The sequence below is a fragment of the Acanthochromis polyacanthus genome, chromosome 19, assembly GCF_021347895.1.
Source record: "Acanthochromis polyacanthus isolate Apoly-LR-REF ecotype Palm Island chromosome 19, KAUST_Apoly_ChrSc, whole genome shotgun sequence".
Taxonomy (NCBI): Eukaryota; Metazoa; Chordata; class Actinopteri; family Pomacentridae; genus Acanthochromis; species Acanthochromis polyacanthus.
Window position 1 is genome coordinate 17,280,739 of NC_067131.1, and position 14,159 is coordinate 17,294,897.

The 14,159-nt window shown below is 40.6% G+C and overlaps 1 protein-coding gene across 1 annotated transcript; it reads left to right on the top strand.

Moving 5' to 3' along the window:
- The first annotated feature begins 7,229 nt into the window (after positions 1–7,229).
- On the top strand, positions 7,230–10,990 carry LOC110971052 (NADPH oxidase organizer 1-like). The gene is made up of 8 exons (XM_022221376.2): positions 7,230–7,499; positions 7,607–7,687; positions 7,815–7,887; positions 8,144–8,327; positions 8,410–8,615; positions 8,712–8,819; positions 9,062–9,179; positions 9,418–10,990. Exons 1-8 carry the CDS (start codon positions 7,275–7,277, stop codon positions 10,067–10,069), a joined length of 1,647 nt encoding a protein of 548 aa, XP_022077068.2. The 5' UTR covers positions 7,230–7,274; the 3' UTR covers positions 10,070–10,990.
- The last annotated feature ends 3,169 nt before the right edge of the window (positions 10,991–14,159 follow it).

Genomic DNA, 14,159 nt, shown 5'->3' on the forward strand with positions numbered 1-14,159 from the left:
ATTAAAGCTAAGGTTGCACAAAAAGAAGGGAAATAACCACTCAGCAGGAGTAAGGCTTTGCAAATCCTTCAGTGCGTCTTCCTTATGGCATCACGCATCTTGTTAATTGTACATGTAAATCATGGCTAGTTGCTTATTAGCATCTGCTCTCGGATCATAACTGGTTGCAGGGAAGCCGCACCTTTCCTGAAAGATCAATAAAATCATTTATGGAGCATACTTAATTGCCAGACCGAACTCAAGGCAAAACAACAGCTGCAGAGACTGTAAGTGGCTTTAGGCTGTAGAATGTCGAGTTGAATCAAGGTAGAGTCAGTGGATGCAATCATCACAGAGGATTCAGAGTCTGAAGAGCGTGTCACACCCAAAAGGCAAAATGTGGGAGAGAGGTTACACATGCTAAAAATAGCTTGGCTGAAGAATCGGATTAGGAGTCTCCTCTACCTGAATACAGAAATGTCTTCTGCCAAACAGAAATTTTCTAAAAAAAAAAACTGAGTCAGAAGTAGACTAAAGGTGATTTGGGGCGAGTCTTTTTCCTCAGACTCTTATCAGTTTCAATAAATACAAATAAATATGGCCTCTGGTCTTGTGCATGTTTGTGGTGCACTGACTTCCTGGTATGGGCTGTGACTTTACAGTCAGTGGTTTTGGTTACTAATGCAAAACTTCCGTCTTTTTATGATAACAACTATATTTAGATGCTTCTCAGAAGCTGTTAGCCAGCTACTCCACCTCTTTCTGTGAGTAAATATCTGGACAACCTTTGACCATAAGCTCATTTAGGTCACAGTTAAGGAAGTATTTGTTTTAAAAATATGTTTTCACCAAAGTGACCATTCACAGTTTTCCCAATATGCTACAAATTTAATTTCACATCTGCAGCTATTTTTTAACTTCTGTATATTGATTATTGTTATCTGGCATGTCCCAGAAATATTATCAGACAAGATGTGGTTCACACATACAGTAGCTAATCTAATCAGAACTTGAGTTGGCAAAAGGCTTATCTGTGCAACACACTGATCTATGTTTATGTGTAGCAATATGTCTGTGTTTTACTGTTAATTTTACTGATAATAAATCATTGCATCAATGCATATCAAAGCAAACTACAACTGAAGTCTCTTTCTTCTACATTTGCCCACAAGATGTGTCATCACCAATGTGTATATTTAGTTTTTTATTAATCCCAATCCCAAATATTGGTGTAATTGAGAGCAAATAAGAACTTTAGCCATTTTTCTGAGGAAAAGGAATTTGTTCGCGTGCTAGTACGCCCTGAAGAATTTGGCAATGTTTGTCTGTAGGTTGTGCTAGAGCCATATCATGTGCTTTGTGTCACGTCCTCACCTGCGTGATTTGTGGTGAACCCTGTTTGTTTTTTTCTCCCTGTGTTCACTAATCTACAAGTGCAGTTGATGCTGTCATAAAAGAAATATAATGAGCATAACACACTATGAGATTAACCAGGCGGCACAGATTACTTTCTTCATTATCAACATCAAATTCAAAGGGACATGTGGCACTGGAGGTGTCTCTCAAGACGTTTCTTTTTTCTTTTTCAGCCAATAAAATTTGTATGAATGGAACACATTTTCGTGTAACTGTCCAGAGCAGAGACAGTGAGAAACGAAAGCTCTGAGCCATGCACCTGGACAATTTCTCTGACATTTCCATTGCCAGTGCCAAAGTAACCCAGACAAAGAGTTGATTGTGAAGTCAGTCCAAATCAAACAACACGATGCTGTGTGGTGCTTTCTTTTTCACAGACAGAGATTTTAATTCCAGCTATAAACTGAGATCCACTGCGCAGCTAAACTCTGAGCTGATCCCCACAAAAATCTTATCACCTGTGAGGCTGCAGAACATCTTTAGGCATCCTCTGTGCTACTATAGTGAGAAATGCACCTATACAATTACCAGAAGGAAGTTATTTAAGGTGCAATAGTCAACTGGGAGTTTCAAATTGTGAAGTCTGGTGCAGCCAGAGGTGGCACCATGGATAAATTATTTACTGACTCCAAAGTGGAAACAATATGCATGAACTGTGCTTCATTGTTCTGAGGAGATTTTGCTTGTTCATGATGCTGCAGTGTAAAAAGAGTCAATGTGAACAGGCCTACGTGAAAAAACATGGCAGGTAACATTACATGAAGTGGGCTGATACTGTTTCATTTCTCAGGGCTTCAGGGCACCAAGTGTTGCTTGAAGTAAATGAGGTCGTGTGTGTGTGTGTGTGTGTGTGTGTGTGTGTGTGTGTGTGTGTGTGTGTGTGTGTGTGTGTGTGTGTGTGTGTGTGTGTGTGTGTGTGTGTGTGTGTGTGCATGCGCCTAGTTGTTTTATACTTAAACTCTCTCGATTGCTGTGACCTAGATGACCAGGAATCCACAATAACATACTAGTGATAAGACCCTGCTTCCCGGTCTATTGAATCTTTTACTGTGGGCAAACTGTGTAAACACATCAGTGATTGTGGAAAGCTCAAGAGCTTATTTGACTTCCAAGCTTTGTTTCAAACAGGTAATTCAGGTATGTGTTTTGCAGTTCTACTATATTTTCCTTCAGGCTGACTACCAGTTCCAAATAGAGGACATTATCCCCTACCCTTGACAGCCTTTAATCCACCAATAGCACAATGCTGAACTCTAATTACATGCTGTTTGTAATTTAAACCTTGGCAAAGGTGCATCCTTCTACTTGCAAATGCAAACACACCTTTTTAAAACATCTCTCCTACCTCCTCCTTAGCATTTGTTAAATAGAGAGGCTATGCATTAAGCCATTGCATGGCCTATAATTCATCATTCTGCACATGTGAAGATCTATGCAAACACACGAATCTGCCTTGAGTCCATTGCCGGCTTTCCACCACAGGTGCAAAGTGGTGCAAAAGTTTACAGGAATCTCCCTGATTGGCCCCTTCCGGCCTTCCTGTTTCCATTGCACTGTGGGATCCGACAGCTTTGACCGTGATGTGAACTCCAAGTGCACCGGAACAACAACGAAAAACAGTAATTACTGGAGATAACTTGAATTTTTTTGAGCAGCTAGGAATGACAACAGTGGAATGTTTGTTCTGTTGTCCCACATGTATGGTGGACTTCACAGTGTAGATGGTGATGTTACAAAGGATAAGACTCGGCAGGGACAGCAAGAAAAAACATCCACGTTAAGCCTCTCCGGCAATTTATTAGGGTCACTCAGATGTACCTGGCATGGAGCAGGTTCTTTTTATTCCTCAAAACAGCCTAGAACAAATTCTATAGGGCGGTACATGCATTAACGTTCGAGGGTCCCTAAAGTGGCCCACAAATTCCTGCACTTGGACTGCAAAATGGCTTGATGTCCCCGTCTGATATAAGCTGTTGCTCACTTTTCGACACCCAAACATATACTTCAAATGGATTAAGTTCACTGCTGATCTCGGTAAAGGACAACTGGAGAAACATTGAAGGAGATAATAAAGCTGGGTATTGGAAATAGCAGTGTTGAAACGTAAATCACAAACACACCCAAACTCCTGAACCTGTCAACCTCTGACATGCACTCTCGTTCAGGGCCTGGCTGTCACCATGACATTCATCACAGTACTCAGTGCTATTTCCTGACTCTCCAGGAGTGGCGAACCTTAACTGACTATATCGGTCCACTGCCCTGCGTTGCTCTGTCTGCCCTAAGTCAGTGTTGAGTCTCAGTCATCATGCTGCATTCAAATCTGTTACTTTCATGTGATTGCATCCCCCGAGTGACATCTATTTATTTGATGTTGTAATTTCAATTGTAGCTTCTAAGGATATACTGGTCACACTTTTTTTTTTATGTCTTGTTTTGTCCAATATTCCAGACGTGCACAATAAGTTTACATACACAAATTAAACACATTAGGTCATGTGCTCTGTTGACAGCTCAGTTCAGTCTGTTGTTGTGAGTCACACCTGCTATTTTGCGCCATTTTACCACAACTGTTGATGCTCGCACGTGTGCATCTCACACAAGGATGTGACCCACAGTTTCCACTATTAAGTTGATGGATCGTCATTGTTGCCTAACCATATAATGTATTTGAATTGCTGGAATGTTTTTCTTTTTTGGTCTGTGTCATCTTGGCACCTGAGACTTTCCAAACACGGGCAATGAGGGGAAGCGGTGGACAAACCTGATTATTAGCTAAAGGACAAACTGCACTGTGCACATTATACTTAATGTCAATGCCATAATTATTCCACTATAATTAAGAACGTAAGAACTTCTGCAATGTCTTGATAGTCTGATCATATAATTAACCAAATTAGTAGCCTTTACTACAGTGAACCACAAACTACAGCTGGAAAGTATCTTGCATTTATCACCAACAAATGAAGGCAAATCAAACATCATATCACTGCTGGTTCCAACGGTGTGCGTGCAGCTCCAGCTTTTTTGTGCCATCGTTACATACCTTGTGAGAAAGTTGTCCTAAACGTGAGACATGATCGTCTGCACGAACATGTGCTTTCGGGAGTGAGCCCATGTGTGTGTGTGTGTGTGTGTGTTTTTGTGCAAACACTTCACGTATTTCTGTCTCGTGCCTTGACTCGTGTCACGAGCAGATGTCCAAAAGAATCCAGAGTCATGTTCCTCATGTCTGCCCGTAGCTGGAAATCTCGTGTGCCTTTACACTCAGGTGTTGACATCCTCTGAGGTCATGCACAAAGCCGGACAGTCCTGACCTTTTTACACCACAACAATGTGTGTGTTTTTGTGTGTATCTGCTTGTATGTCTGTGTGTGTGTGTGATAATAAGCTGGCATCACTTCATACAAGGACTCCTTCCCCCCTCCTCTGTACATGCTGATGAGTGGCTGGGATAGCCCCCATCTGACTCCGGCCCTTTCATGCAGCCCTCACTTTGAAGAAACACCTGCTCCCCCTCCACCTCCACACTCTGCGCGCCTCCTTCCTTGTTTCGTCAGTCTCACCGCACACGTACGCAGCTCTCCGCACTGGCTCCTGATAAGGAATATTGCTGTTAGATGACAAGTGTGACGTGATCGCACGTGCGCACAGAAGAAAAGTTTTAATTACCGGGAGTGGAGGATGCAGGAGATACCAGGAATAAGTGAGAATCTGAGGATGGGAGTGGAACAGCTGATAATGTAATAAAGTCTTGACTCAGAGGAGCAGCTTGAAAGAGGCCATGTCTGTCACTTTTGTCTCCCCTCAAAAATGTCGATCTGATCATTGAAACGCATTGATACTTACTAATCATTTATCACAAAACGGGTTTCTATTTAAATGTAACCACTGTAATAAATTACTTTAAAAATACAGTCAAATTCTAACAGTGATGTGCTGTTTTTCCAACATATGGTTAAAAACTCTAGAATCTGGTGCTTGTTTTGGAGCCCAACATAAAAATAATCATTAACACCACTGTAAAATATACTGTTTAAACAAACCCTGCAGTTTCCATTAATCTTTTTGAGTTATGAAAACTTTGAAAGAAATCGTGTTCAACCAACAAACTACACTGAATTAGCTTTTCTGGAAAGCATTTTAATTACCAGTCAATGTCGCCATAAGTTATCACGGCAATTTCATTAAGTTACATCAATTTGAATTTAGTTTAAAATTTCATAATTCATAAATTTGAGTTAAAGTTTCACATGACCAACACAACAAGATTAGCATGTTGTTAGTATGTTGCTATTGTTTCGGGTGTTTTAGCAATATATGAGTTTTTGAAAGGTAAACAGAGTTGATAGATGGATATAATACGTGCTATTTGTGCTACATGTCTGAAATTCACATGGAAAATTAAGATAGATAGATAGATAGATAGATAGATAGATAGATAGATAGATAGATAGATAGATAGATTATTAATTAAAAATGTAAAAGTATTATCATCAAAATATACTTCTATACTATACAGAATGCTCTATTCATAATAATGTTTTTATGTTGTTGGATTATAATTACTGATCAATTTTTCTGTTTATTACTTGAGTGTAGCTGGTAAAAGTGATACTGATTTTGACGATTTTTTTTTTACTGCTGGGTAGTTTGCCATCTATAGAAACAAAAATTGGTAACGCGTGGGTAGCAATGCACTCTCTGTCAAAAATAAGGGTATCTCCAGTTAAAAGGGCAACCAGAATGAGAGTATTCAAGGTATCAGTGGAATCTATCTTAGTTAATGGATCTAACTCCTGGTCACTAATGAAGACATTCTCAAAAAGAATTGATAGGACTTATACCAGAATTTTGCAGATGGTACAAAACATCTCCTGGAAATCACACCTCACTAACAAGTCACTACATGGCTCCCATCCACGCTTGTCAGCCATCATTAGGCAGCGCAGACTAGCCCTACATGTGGGGGAACACAATGAAGCAGCTTGTCAAGTATTGTTATTCAAACCTGATACTATCAGAAGGACTGACAGGTCTAGCACAACATTAAGAATGGTGCTAGAAGAAGAAACTGGTCTGGAGGGCAAAGAACTTTTGACTGCAATGATTGAAGAAGAACTTTATTTATGTCATAGATTCTGTCATATGCAACTGATGGACTGTCATTTTGGTCCCATAAAAGTTAATCTAATAATAATAATAATAATGCAAAATGTTAGTTTTGGGTCTAAGTTTGGGGTCACACAGGCAATTTCACATTTACCATGAAAACTCACACTTTTATTCATGTGCTTGCATAACTACATAAGGGTTTTATAATCATCAATTAGCCTTTCGTCTGCATTGTAGCATTAGAACACAGGAATGATGGTTCCTGGATGTAGACATTCCATTAAAAATCAGCTGTTTCCAGCTAGAATAGTCATTTAACACATTAACAATGTCTAGATTGTATTTCTGTTTCATTTAATGTTATCTTCATTGAGGAAAAACTCCTTGTCTGCCAAAAATAATGACATTTCTAAGTGACCCCAAACTTTTGAACGGCAGTGAAGGTGTTAATTACTACTAGGACGTCAATAAATGTAGCGGGAATCAGAAGTGACACGTTTGACACCTCTGGCTTGTGGGTCAGTAGAAATATAAAGCAGCTCAAAGCAGCTTATGAGTGAGCTCAAAAGTTCATCTACTCTGCCACTTCACATCGTTGGACGAACAGTCTAACATGTGTTTGCTTTGTTTTTTCAGTCATGTAAGTGCTCTTTTCGTGATAGATGCCTTTCATCCAGTTCTGCTGCATTCTCCTGCGTAATGTACGTGATGTGTACGGCTCCATCCTGAGCCGCTGCTGCTGCCGCTGCTGGACACGCCTCGGGATGTTTGCATCCACCCGCCGTCCGACTCCGCCTCCTCCTTCCGGCATAAATGGAGAGCGGCGGAGCAGCGGAGGCAGGCGAACACCGGCTGAAGGTCTGTACAGCAGCTCGTTCTTCATCCTACCGGCTGAGACACCCGAGAGCCCGAAAATGACAGCAGAGCAGCGATGTGTGATGAGCGTCCGCATTATCGGAGGAGTCCAGAGGGACGCACCGAAACTCAAGGTGGGGCACGAGTATTTGATTTTTCCTTTATTTATCATCAGGATTAGGATTGTTTCACTCGTTAATTTGAGAATAGCTCTAATTATGACTGCTTCCTTACCCCACAGATGTTCATGGTGTCTGTGTTGTGGTCTGATGGGGCTGAAGTGATCATCTACAGGTCCTTCCAGGATTTCAAGAAATTCCATGTAAGTCAAATTCATTTTAAAAATAATAAATACACAGACAAATAAAATGTCAGAACTTCTGTGTGGCATGAACTGGATGGATCTTTGCCTGTTCAGACTAATATTATGCCTCTTTGTTTTTCAAAAGGCACAGCTGAAGAAGAGGTTCCCTCACTTGAATCCTTTGAATAAAAAGGACAGGATGATCCCCAAGTTTAGTGGTAAGATTGTTTTCGCTTTGTGTTCCCAATGTAATAAGATTAAATAAAGGCAATTATGAAGCCCTGTTGCAAACTAGAGGAACTGAATTGCATTTTATTTTGTTGCTATCCTCCTAAATTCAATAATTCTACCTAAATGACTTTAAATTTTCTTTGGAAATGTTGCTGAGCTCCTCTCCGAAAAAAAGAAAATGCTGAGAAAATAAAAGTCTCGCGCTCATCTTTTGTTGTGCTAATGTGTCTAAATCTGTTCCAGGAAAGGCCCGGAGGAGCAGCATGCAGCAGAAAGGCTCCAAGAAGTCTGTGAGGCAAATGAAGTTCCTGGAGAGTTACTGCGACAAGCTGATGAAGTGCGATCAGACTGTGACCCAGAGCTCAGAGGTCACTCGCTTCTTCATGCCTAAAGACCACGACCTGCAGCCGGACTTCGCCAAGAACAGGTGGGCTCTCACTTCTTTAAGGAATTTGGTGAATTTGGTGAGGCTTCCTGGCGATTAATTGAATGTCACCTTTGCTACACAGTGTCATGATCCTGAGGCCTGATGATCTGTCTGATGGTTCTGGTGGGGGAGGAGGTAGCGTCCACCAGCAAACAGGCAACGTCTCTCACCCGTTTGTCACCCAGACTTACCGCTGTGTGGCCGCTTACGAAACCAAAGACACCAAGAATCGTCCATTTAAGGTGGCTGTGGACGAGAAGCTGGACATCCTGATCAAAGACCCTGCAGGTCAGTGCTTCAGCTTTTGTCCAGTATGTAAAAACTTCAAGTTACAAACACACAATTTTTAAACCTTTGTGCTCATTTCTGTCTTTTCTTCTCCAGGTTGGTGGCTGGTGGAGAATGAGGATAAGCGCCTGGCCTGGTTTCCTGCTCCCTACCTGGAGCTACTGGAAGGAGAGGATGATGACGAGGTTGGATTCCCGCCAGGAGGTGAGATATTTACTTGTAGTCAGTTAAATCGTAAATCGAAAAGCGGCAGTTGTAAACATAATTATGACACAGATAAGCTCCTATTCAGCATTAGATATATGCCACATTTGCACTGATAAGTCTAGTTGTTAGAACAGCCGACATCCATTGATTATTTTCCACTTATTTTGTCTAAAGAAAGTTTTTAGCTTTAAAAAAAAAGCTTTGTTGTTAAAGCTTCTTCTCTTGGCTGTTTCCTGTAGGTGCTCTGTACTGTGCCGTGAAGAGCTACTCGACTAAGAAGACCGACGAGGTGTCTGTGTCCATCGGCACTGTGGTCGAGGTGCTGAGGAAGTCTGACAACGGCTGGTGGCTCATCAGGTATCACAATCTTGTCTGTCTACAAGAAGAAAATAACGAAATCTGAAACCTTTACCAACGCTTCATCATCACAAAGTACCATTGTCTAGAGAGAGCTGAAATTTAGTCTGCATCTGCCTCAAATATTTCTGAGCATCTCAAATTCATGATCTCTATTCTGAGTGTTTTAGCTTGCATGCTGTTTAATTATGTTCAAAAGGTTTTAATAACTTGTTTTTCTTTCTAATCTTCCCTTTAGGGTTAATAATAAGGCAGGTTATATCCCCTCCATGTACCTGCAGCCCTACAACAACCCACGTGCAGGTATTTACAGTCTGAACAGGAAGCTGCACAGCTCCACTCTGAACCTGACGACCAGCAGGGATCCTCAGACTGCTTATCCACCGCGCATCAGTGAAGAAGCCAGCCCACAACAGGAACCTGCAGGTCCATCCAGACCTCAACTCAGCAGCCCCAGTCGTCTCCACAAGGCCCAGTCCCTGGATGTTCTCTCCGAGTCCTGGCAGCAGACTCAAACAGGGCCGGACGCCTCAACCTCAGAGGTCCATGAACGCAGCATGAGCAACCTCAGCCTCGAGTCCAGCTTCTCTGACTTCTCAAGCCAGGACTCATCGTCAGGTCTTAAAGATGAGAACCAGAGCGGCTCGGAGCACCGTGCACAGTCGTCTGATGAGAGCGGCAGCTCACGCAGCAGCCCTGATATCAACCGCACCCCCAACACCAGTTTCGACAGCTCAGTCAGCTCCGATGAGTCGGCCATTCCCAGGGTACCGCCTCGACCCAAGACTGAAGAGATCCTGAACCGTTGCACCACCATGACACGCAAGGCAGCCATGGCCACCAAGACCCGGCTTCAGATCCAACCAGACACCATCCACAGCCGCCTGTGAACCCAAAGATCCAGTACTACACACTACATACCCTGGACTGTCCTTAATCACACTCTTTTTTTATTCGTTACATGCACATATAAAATATTTCACCTCTTCAACACCACAGCCGAATGTGTTTTGTGCAGCATTGTTCATCCTTTAGAAACCTGGACAAGACAAATTTATTATTGAATTCCATGAAATTTCCATTTCATCAAATGGAACATGGCATCTTAAGTTTGAATATTTTACTCATTATAAGAAAAATGTAGCTTCAGTGAAGCATTAAAGGGAGCAGGTGCAAGGAAATGTATGTGACATCCAATCATGCAGAGGTACAAAGAGATGTTTTTTTATTGAGCTTGTCTAGGAGGAAATTGAAATAGATTGATGGAGTTGAAGAGGTTAGAAATTTACTCTGCTTTATTTTATATTTCCCTGTTTCAGTTTTAGGGGCTGTTTTTAACATAGAAATCAGTGGATGGTGGCAAATTCTGAACTGTCTCGTAAAATATGACACATATTTGATTACATGATATAGTATCTTTTTGTGTTTCATCATTCACTGGTGTATTTGTACTGTTTAATATCATTTACTAGTGTATGTGTAAATACTGTCTCCAAATGCAAATGAAGTTATGGCCTCCAGCAGGTTAGAATGTTGTGAAGTAGCAGCAGCAAGGAACAAATCAGTGAACCCACTGACTGCCTGAATCAGAGCACTGAAACGTGAACAAGACTAAATAGATGACTTATGAGTGTCCTGCCAGAACATGTTCTTTGTAAGTGATGACCTCGTTTTTTTGTTTGTCTTTTTCTATAAATATGTTGTTGTTCCTTTACGTGCATGAGACGCTGCATGTTAACCTGTGTGAGCTCACAGTGTAACTACAAGATCTTAGCATGGCAGTGCAATCAATAAAATGCTATCTAACAAGACGTCTGTCGTGGATGAGTGCTTTGTGAACAGAGTGGGTGTGTGTTTGGGTGCTCATGGGTTTTCAGGTATTTCCACATCCAGTAAGAAAGACAAACACAGAGAGAGCATCACCAACTTACTCCTATAAATGCTGACTTTGTGGAGCTATTCTCAGTCTTTACTGATTTAAGTGGCTCTGCGCCGCAAATATCAAGTGAAAGCGCAAGCGTGAATGAGTAAAACAGCTGCCAAATAACACAACCGCATAAATGCAAAACACGAGGACAGGAATGCACTTTGCACAACTTTCAGTAACAGTTTCTTAGAAGGTGTGTGCATGAGACTGACACTGTCACAACCATGACATGATACCTGTCATTATGTCAAGTGGCCTTTATGAATAACACTTGGATCACTGATAGTCCAAAGTGGACAAAGATCCATTTGTTATGGCAACTTGACATGAACCGATACAACATATCATTTTCTGTTATGACGACAAGCATAAACCACGAACGTTTGTGAGGACGTTCATCTGTTAGGTATTTGATGAATGTCAAGTGTCCGTCAACACCTTAGTGGATATGTAAAGCATGCGAGTAAAAGAGAAGATTTAAATTTAACGCAGATCCAGATGATTTTCTTTAAAACTAAAATAGGACGTTGGTAATGGCGCCCCTGACTTTGGCATGGGAGATCAGTGGTTCAAATCCTGATAAGGGCACAGTTGTCCAGTCAAACCTTTAGCCAAGGTCCTTTGCACTGTACCTTGCTTTGGATAAAAGCGTCTGCTAAATGAAATTATAAATTGCAGTGGGCTCATGGAGCATCTAGTTGGCATATTGCATTCTCTAGCTGTTGCTCTAACCTTACCCATCAAGACTAACCCTAACCCTAAACTCTAGCTAAATAGTTTGGTTAAATTCGATAATTATGCCTCGGATGTCATGTTTCTGACAGGTTGCATTTTCTAATTGACTTTCATATACAAGTTATTCCAAACCCTTTGGACCCTTGTTCGAAAAGGTGAAGTCATCCGCTTTCACTCCTTTAAATGAATATAGTACCTGCAAAGGTGCCATTATAAGCCGTACGCTAGGGCAGGTAAGCAGGGAAACGTGGAGCTCAACCATCCATAACCTTATTAGTTAAAGGACTTCTCAGTTTGTTGATGAAAAATTTTTTGAAGTTGCATTTTCAGGGAGTTTTCCATGAAAGTAATCCCTTTGTACCTAAAAAAATGGCTTAGATGTAACTTTATATAATTGGGTCAGAGAATATCAATTCCGGAAATAAGTTGCTGCACCGTCTTCGATTTGGTTCAGTGTTGACTTAGTTATTGTTTAGGACCAAGAGTAAATTCTGTAAAAATATTTTGACTAATTTTAAGGAATTTCATAGATTTTTTTGCAGCTGAGAATTTTTGCATTTTCCCGCTGAAGAAGAAACGTATTACCTGTTTAGGCGTTTTAAGGGGTTAATCATTACAGAAATATGACTCCCATAGCCATTAAATTATCCGAGGAGTAAGTCTGGGTGCAATAAATGCACTTAACTGAATAACTTTAGCAGAGGTCATTATTTTAATTTCTTCTCCTTCAAAAAAGGAGCATTCTTTCCAACCAACATAGTAAAGTGCCTCTAAGTGTATATATTTATGAATGTATGCACATTACCTACAAGAAATGCAGTCTTTGGTCAACATTTCACCAACTTTTATGGCCTCTAGCATCAGTGGAGTTTGATATTTGGCAAGTATAGCAAGCCAATGTTTCAGTTTTTGTTATTTCGACATGCCAAAATGTTGATGTGGACTCATTTGCAGGACCACAAGAACTGGTGTGCGCAGGGGTCTATGTATTGTCTTTTAATGTGCAAAGTTACAAGTTGCTTTCATGCTGACCTCTTGTTGAAATTTACCAAAGTATGAGGCCTATTTTTTGCTTGACTGAATGTTTAGTTTCCCAGTTTGAGTGCACCAGTTTGCATCACTGTAAAACTATAATCTAAAGCACACAGTAGAAAGCCATAAACCAGTTCTGAGGAATAATAAAGAAGCTGAATATCTGACCCTGGGAGGTGAAAAGGTTGGTTTCGTAGGTTTGCTATGTATGAAATCCTAGAAGTCTGAGTCTGTGATTTTCAGACTGTCACTGGTTCACTGAAGTCTCAAATTCTCAGACACAGAGGTAACTTCTTATTTTGCTCCTGATTTGTCTTTCAGCACAGAAAAAAAAACACCACACTGACTTGTTAACAAGGTTAAAAGAACTTAACTCCCACCAGAGAAGTCTTTCATAATTAGTAGAATTAATCAAAAGCATATCCATTTTATAATACTTGTTTATGGTGCCTGGTACTTCAGCTATGAATATAATACCTTGCAATAACACATGACTGGGGGATTTAATACTATCCAGGCATCATTTAAAGGATTTTTTTGACTCTTTTCCTGAAATATCCGCAGATAGAGAAAATTATAGCTTTACTAATACCTTTTATTTTTCTACTGATAATCAATTGTGTGCCAAAAACATATGATATGGGTATTTTAAAGTCATTTATTTACATAATAATTGAAACTCATGCAGGTATATCAATCAGAGCAGATTAATAAACTGACAACATTAAGCCTTGAGCCATTTGTCATGAGGTGTGAGCATTGTTTACACAGATTTGTGTTATAAAAACAACTTCTGCGAGACATCTGCAGACTTGTGTGTACGATGAGGTTTCATGTCAGTCACTCAAATTCCAGAAGAACGAGAGCTTCCCGTCAAACCTGCTATCATCTGAATATCTGTCTCAGAGGAGGCTTAGACAAAGAGTCCATTAAAGACTAGAAAAAAGACTAACCTACTTGACAATGCGATTATGAATGTTAATGGGAGCAACTATGTGGAGAAGTCGAAAAGAAAATAATTGGTGGTGACAGAGAGGAAGTGACAGATGTAAAAAAAACTGTGATTGCTTCATTTGGGAAGAGTAAATTCTGGTTAGGAAACCAAAGCACAGACCTGAAGAGATCAAAGCTGCATTGAAAAGACAAAGGCCTGAAGGTCATTGTTGTTGCGATGACACAGTTCTCATCATGAGGTCATGGTGTTTTCTTAAGGGCTATCATCATTGTCAGTCCAGTACAGTGAATGTATACCGATCAGCCACCACATTAAAGTCAACTTGTATTCA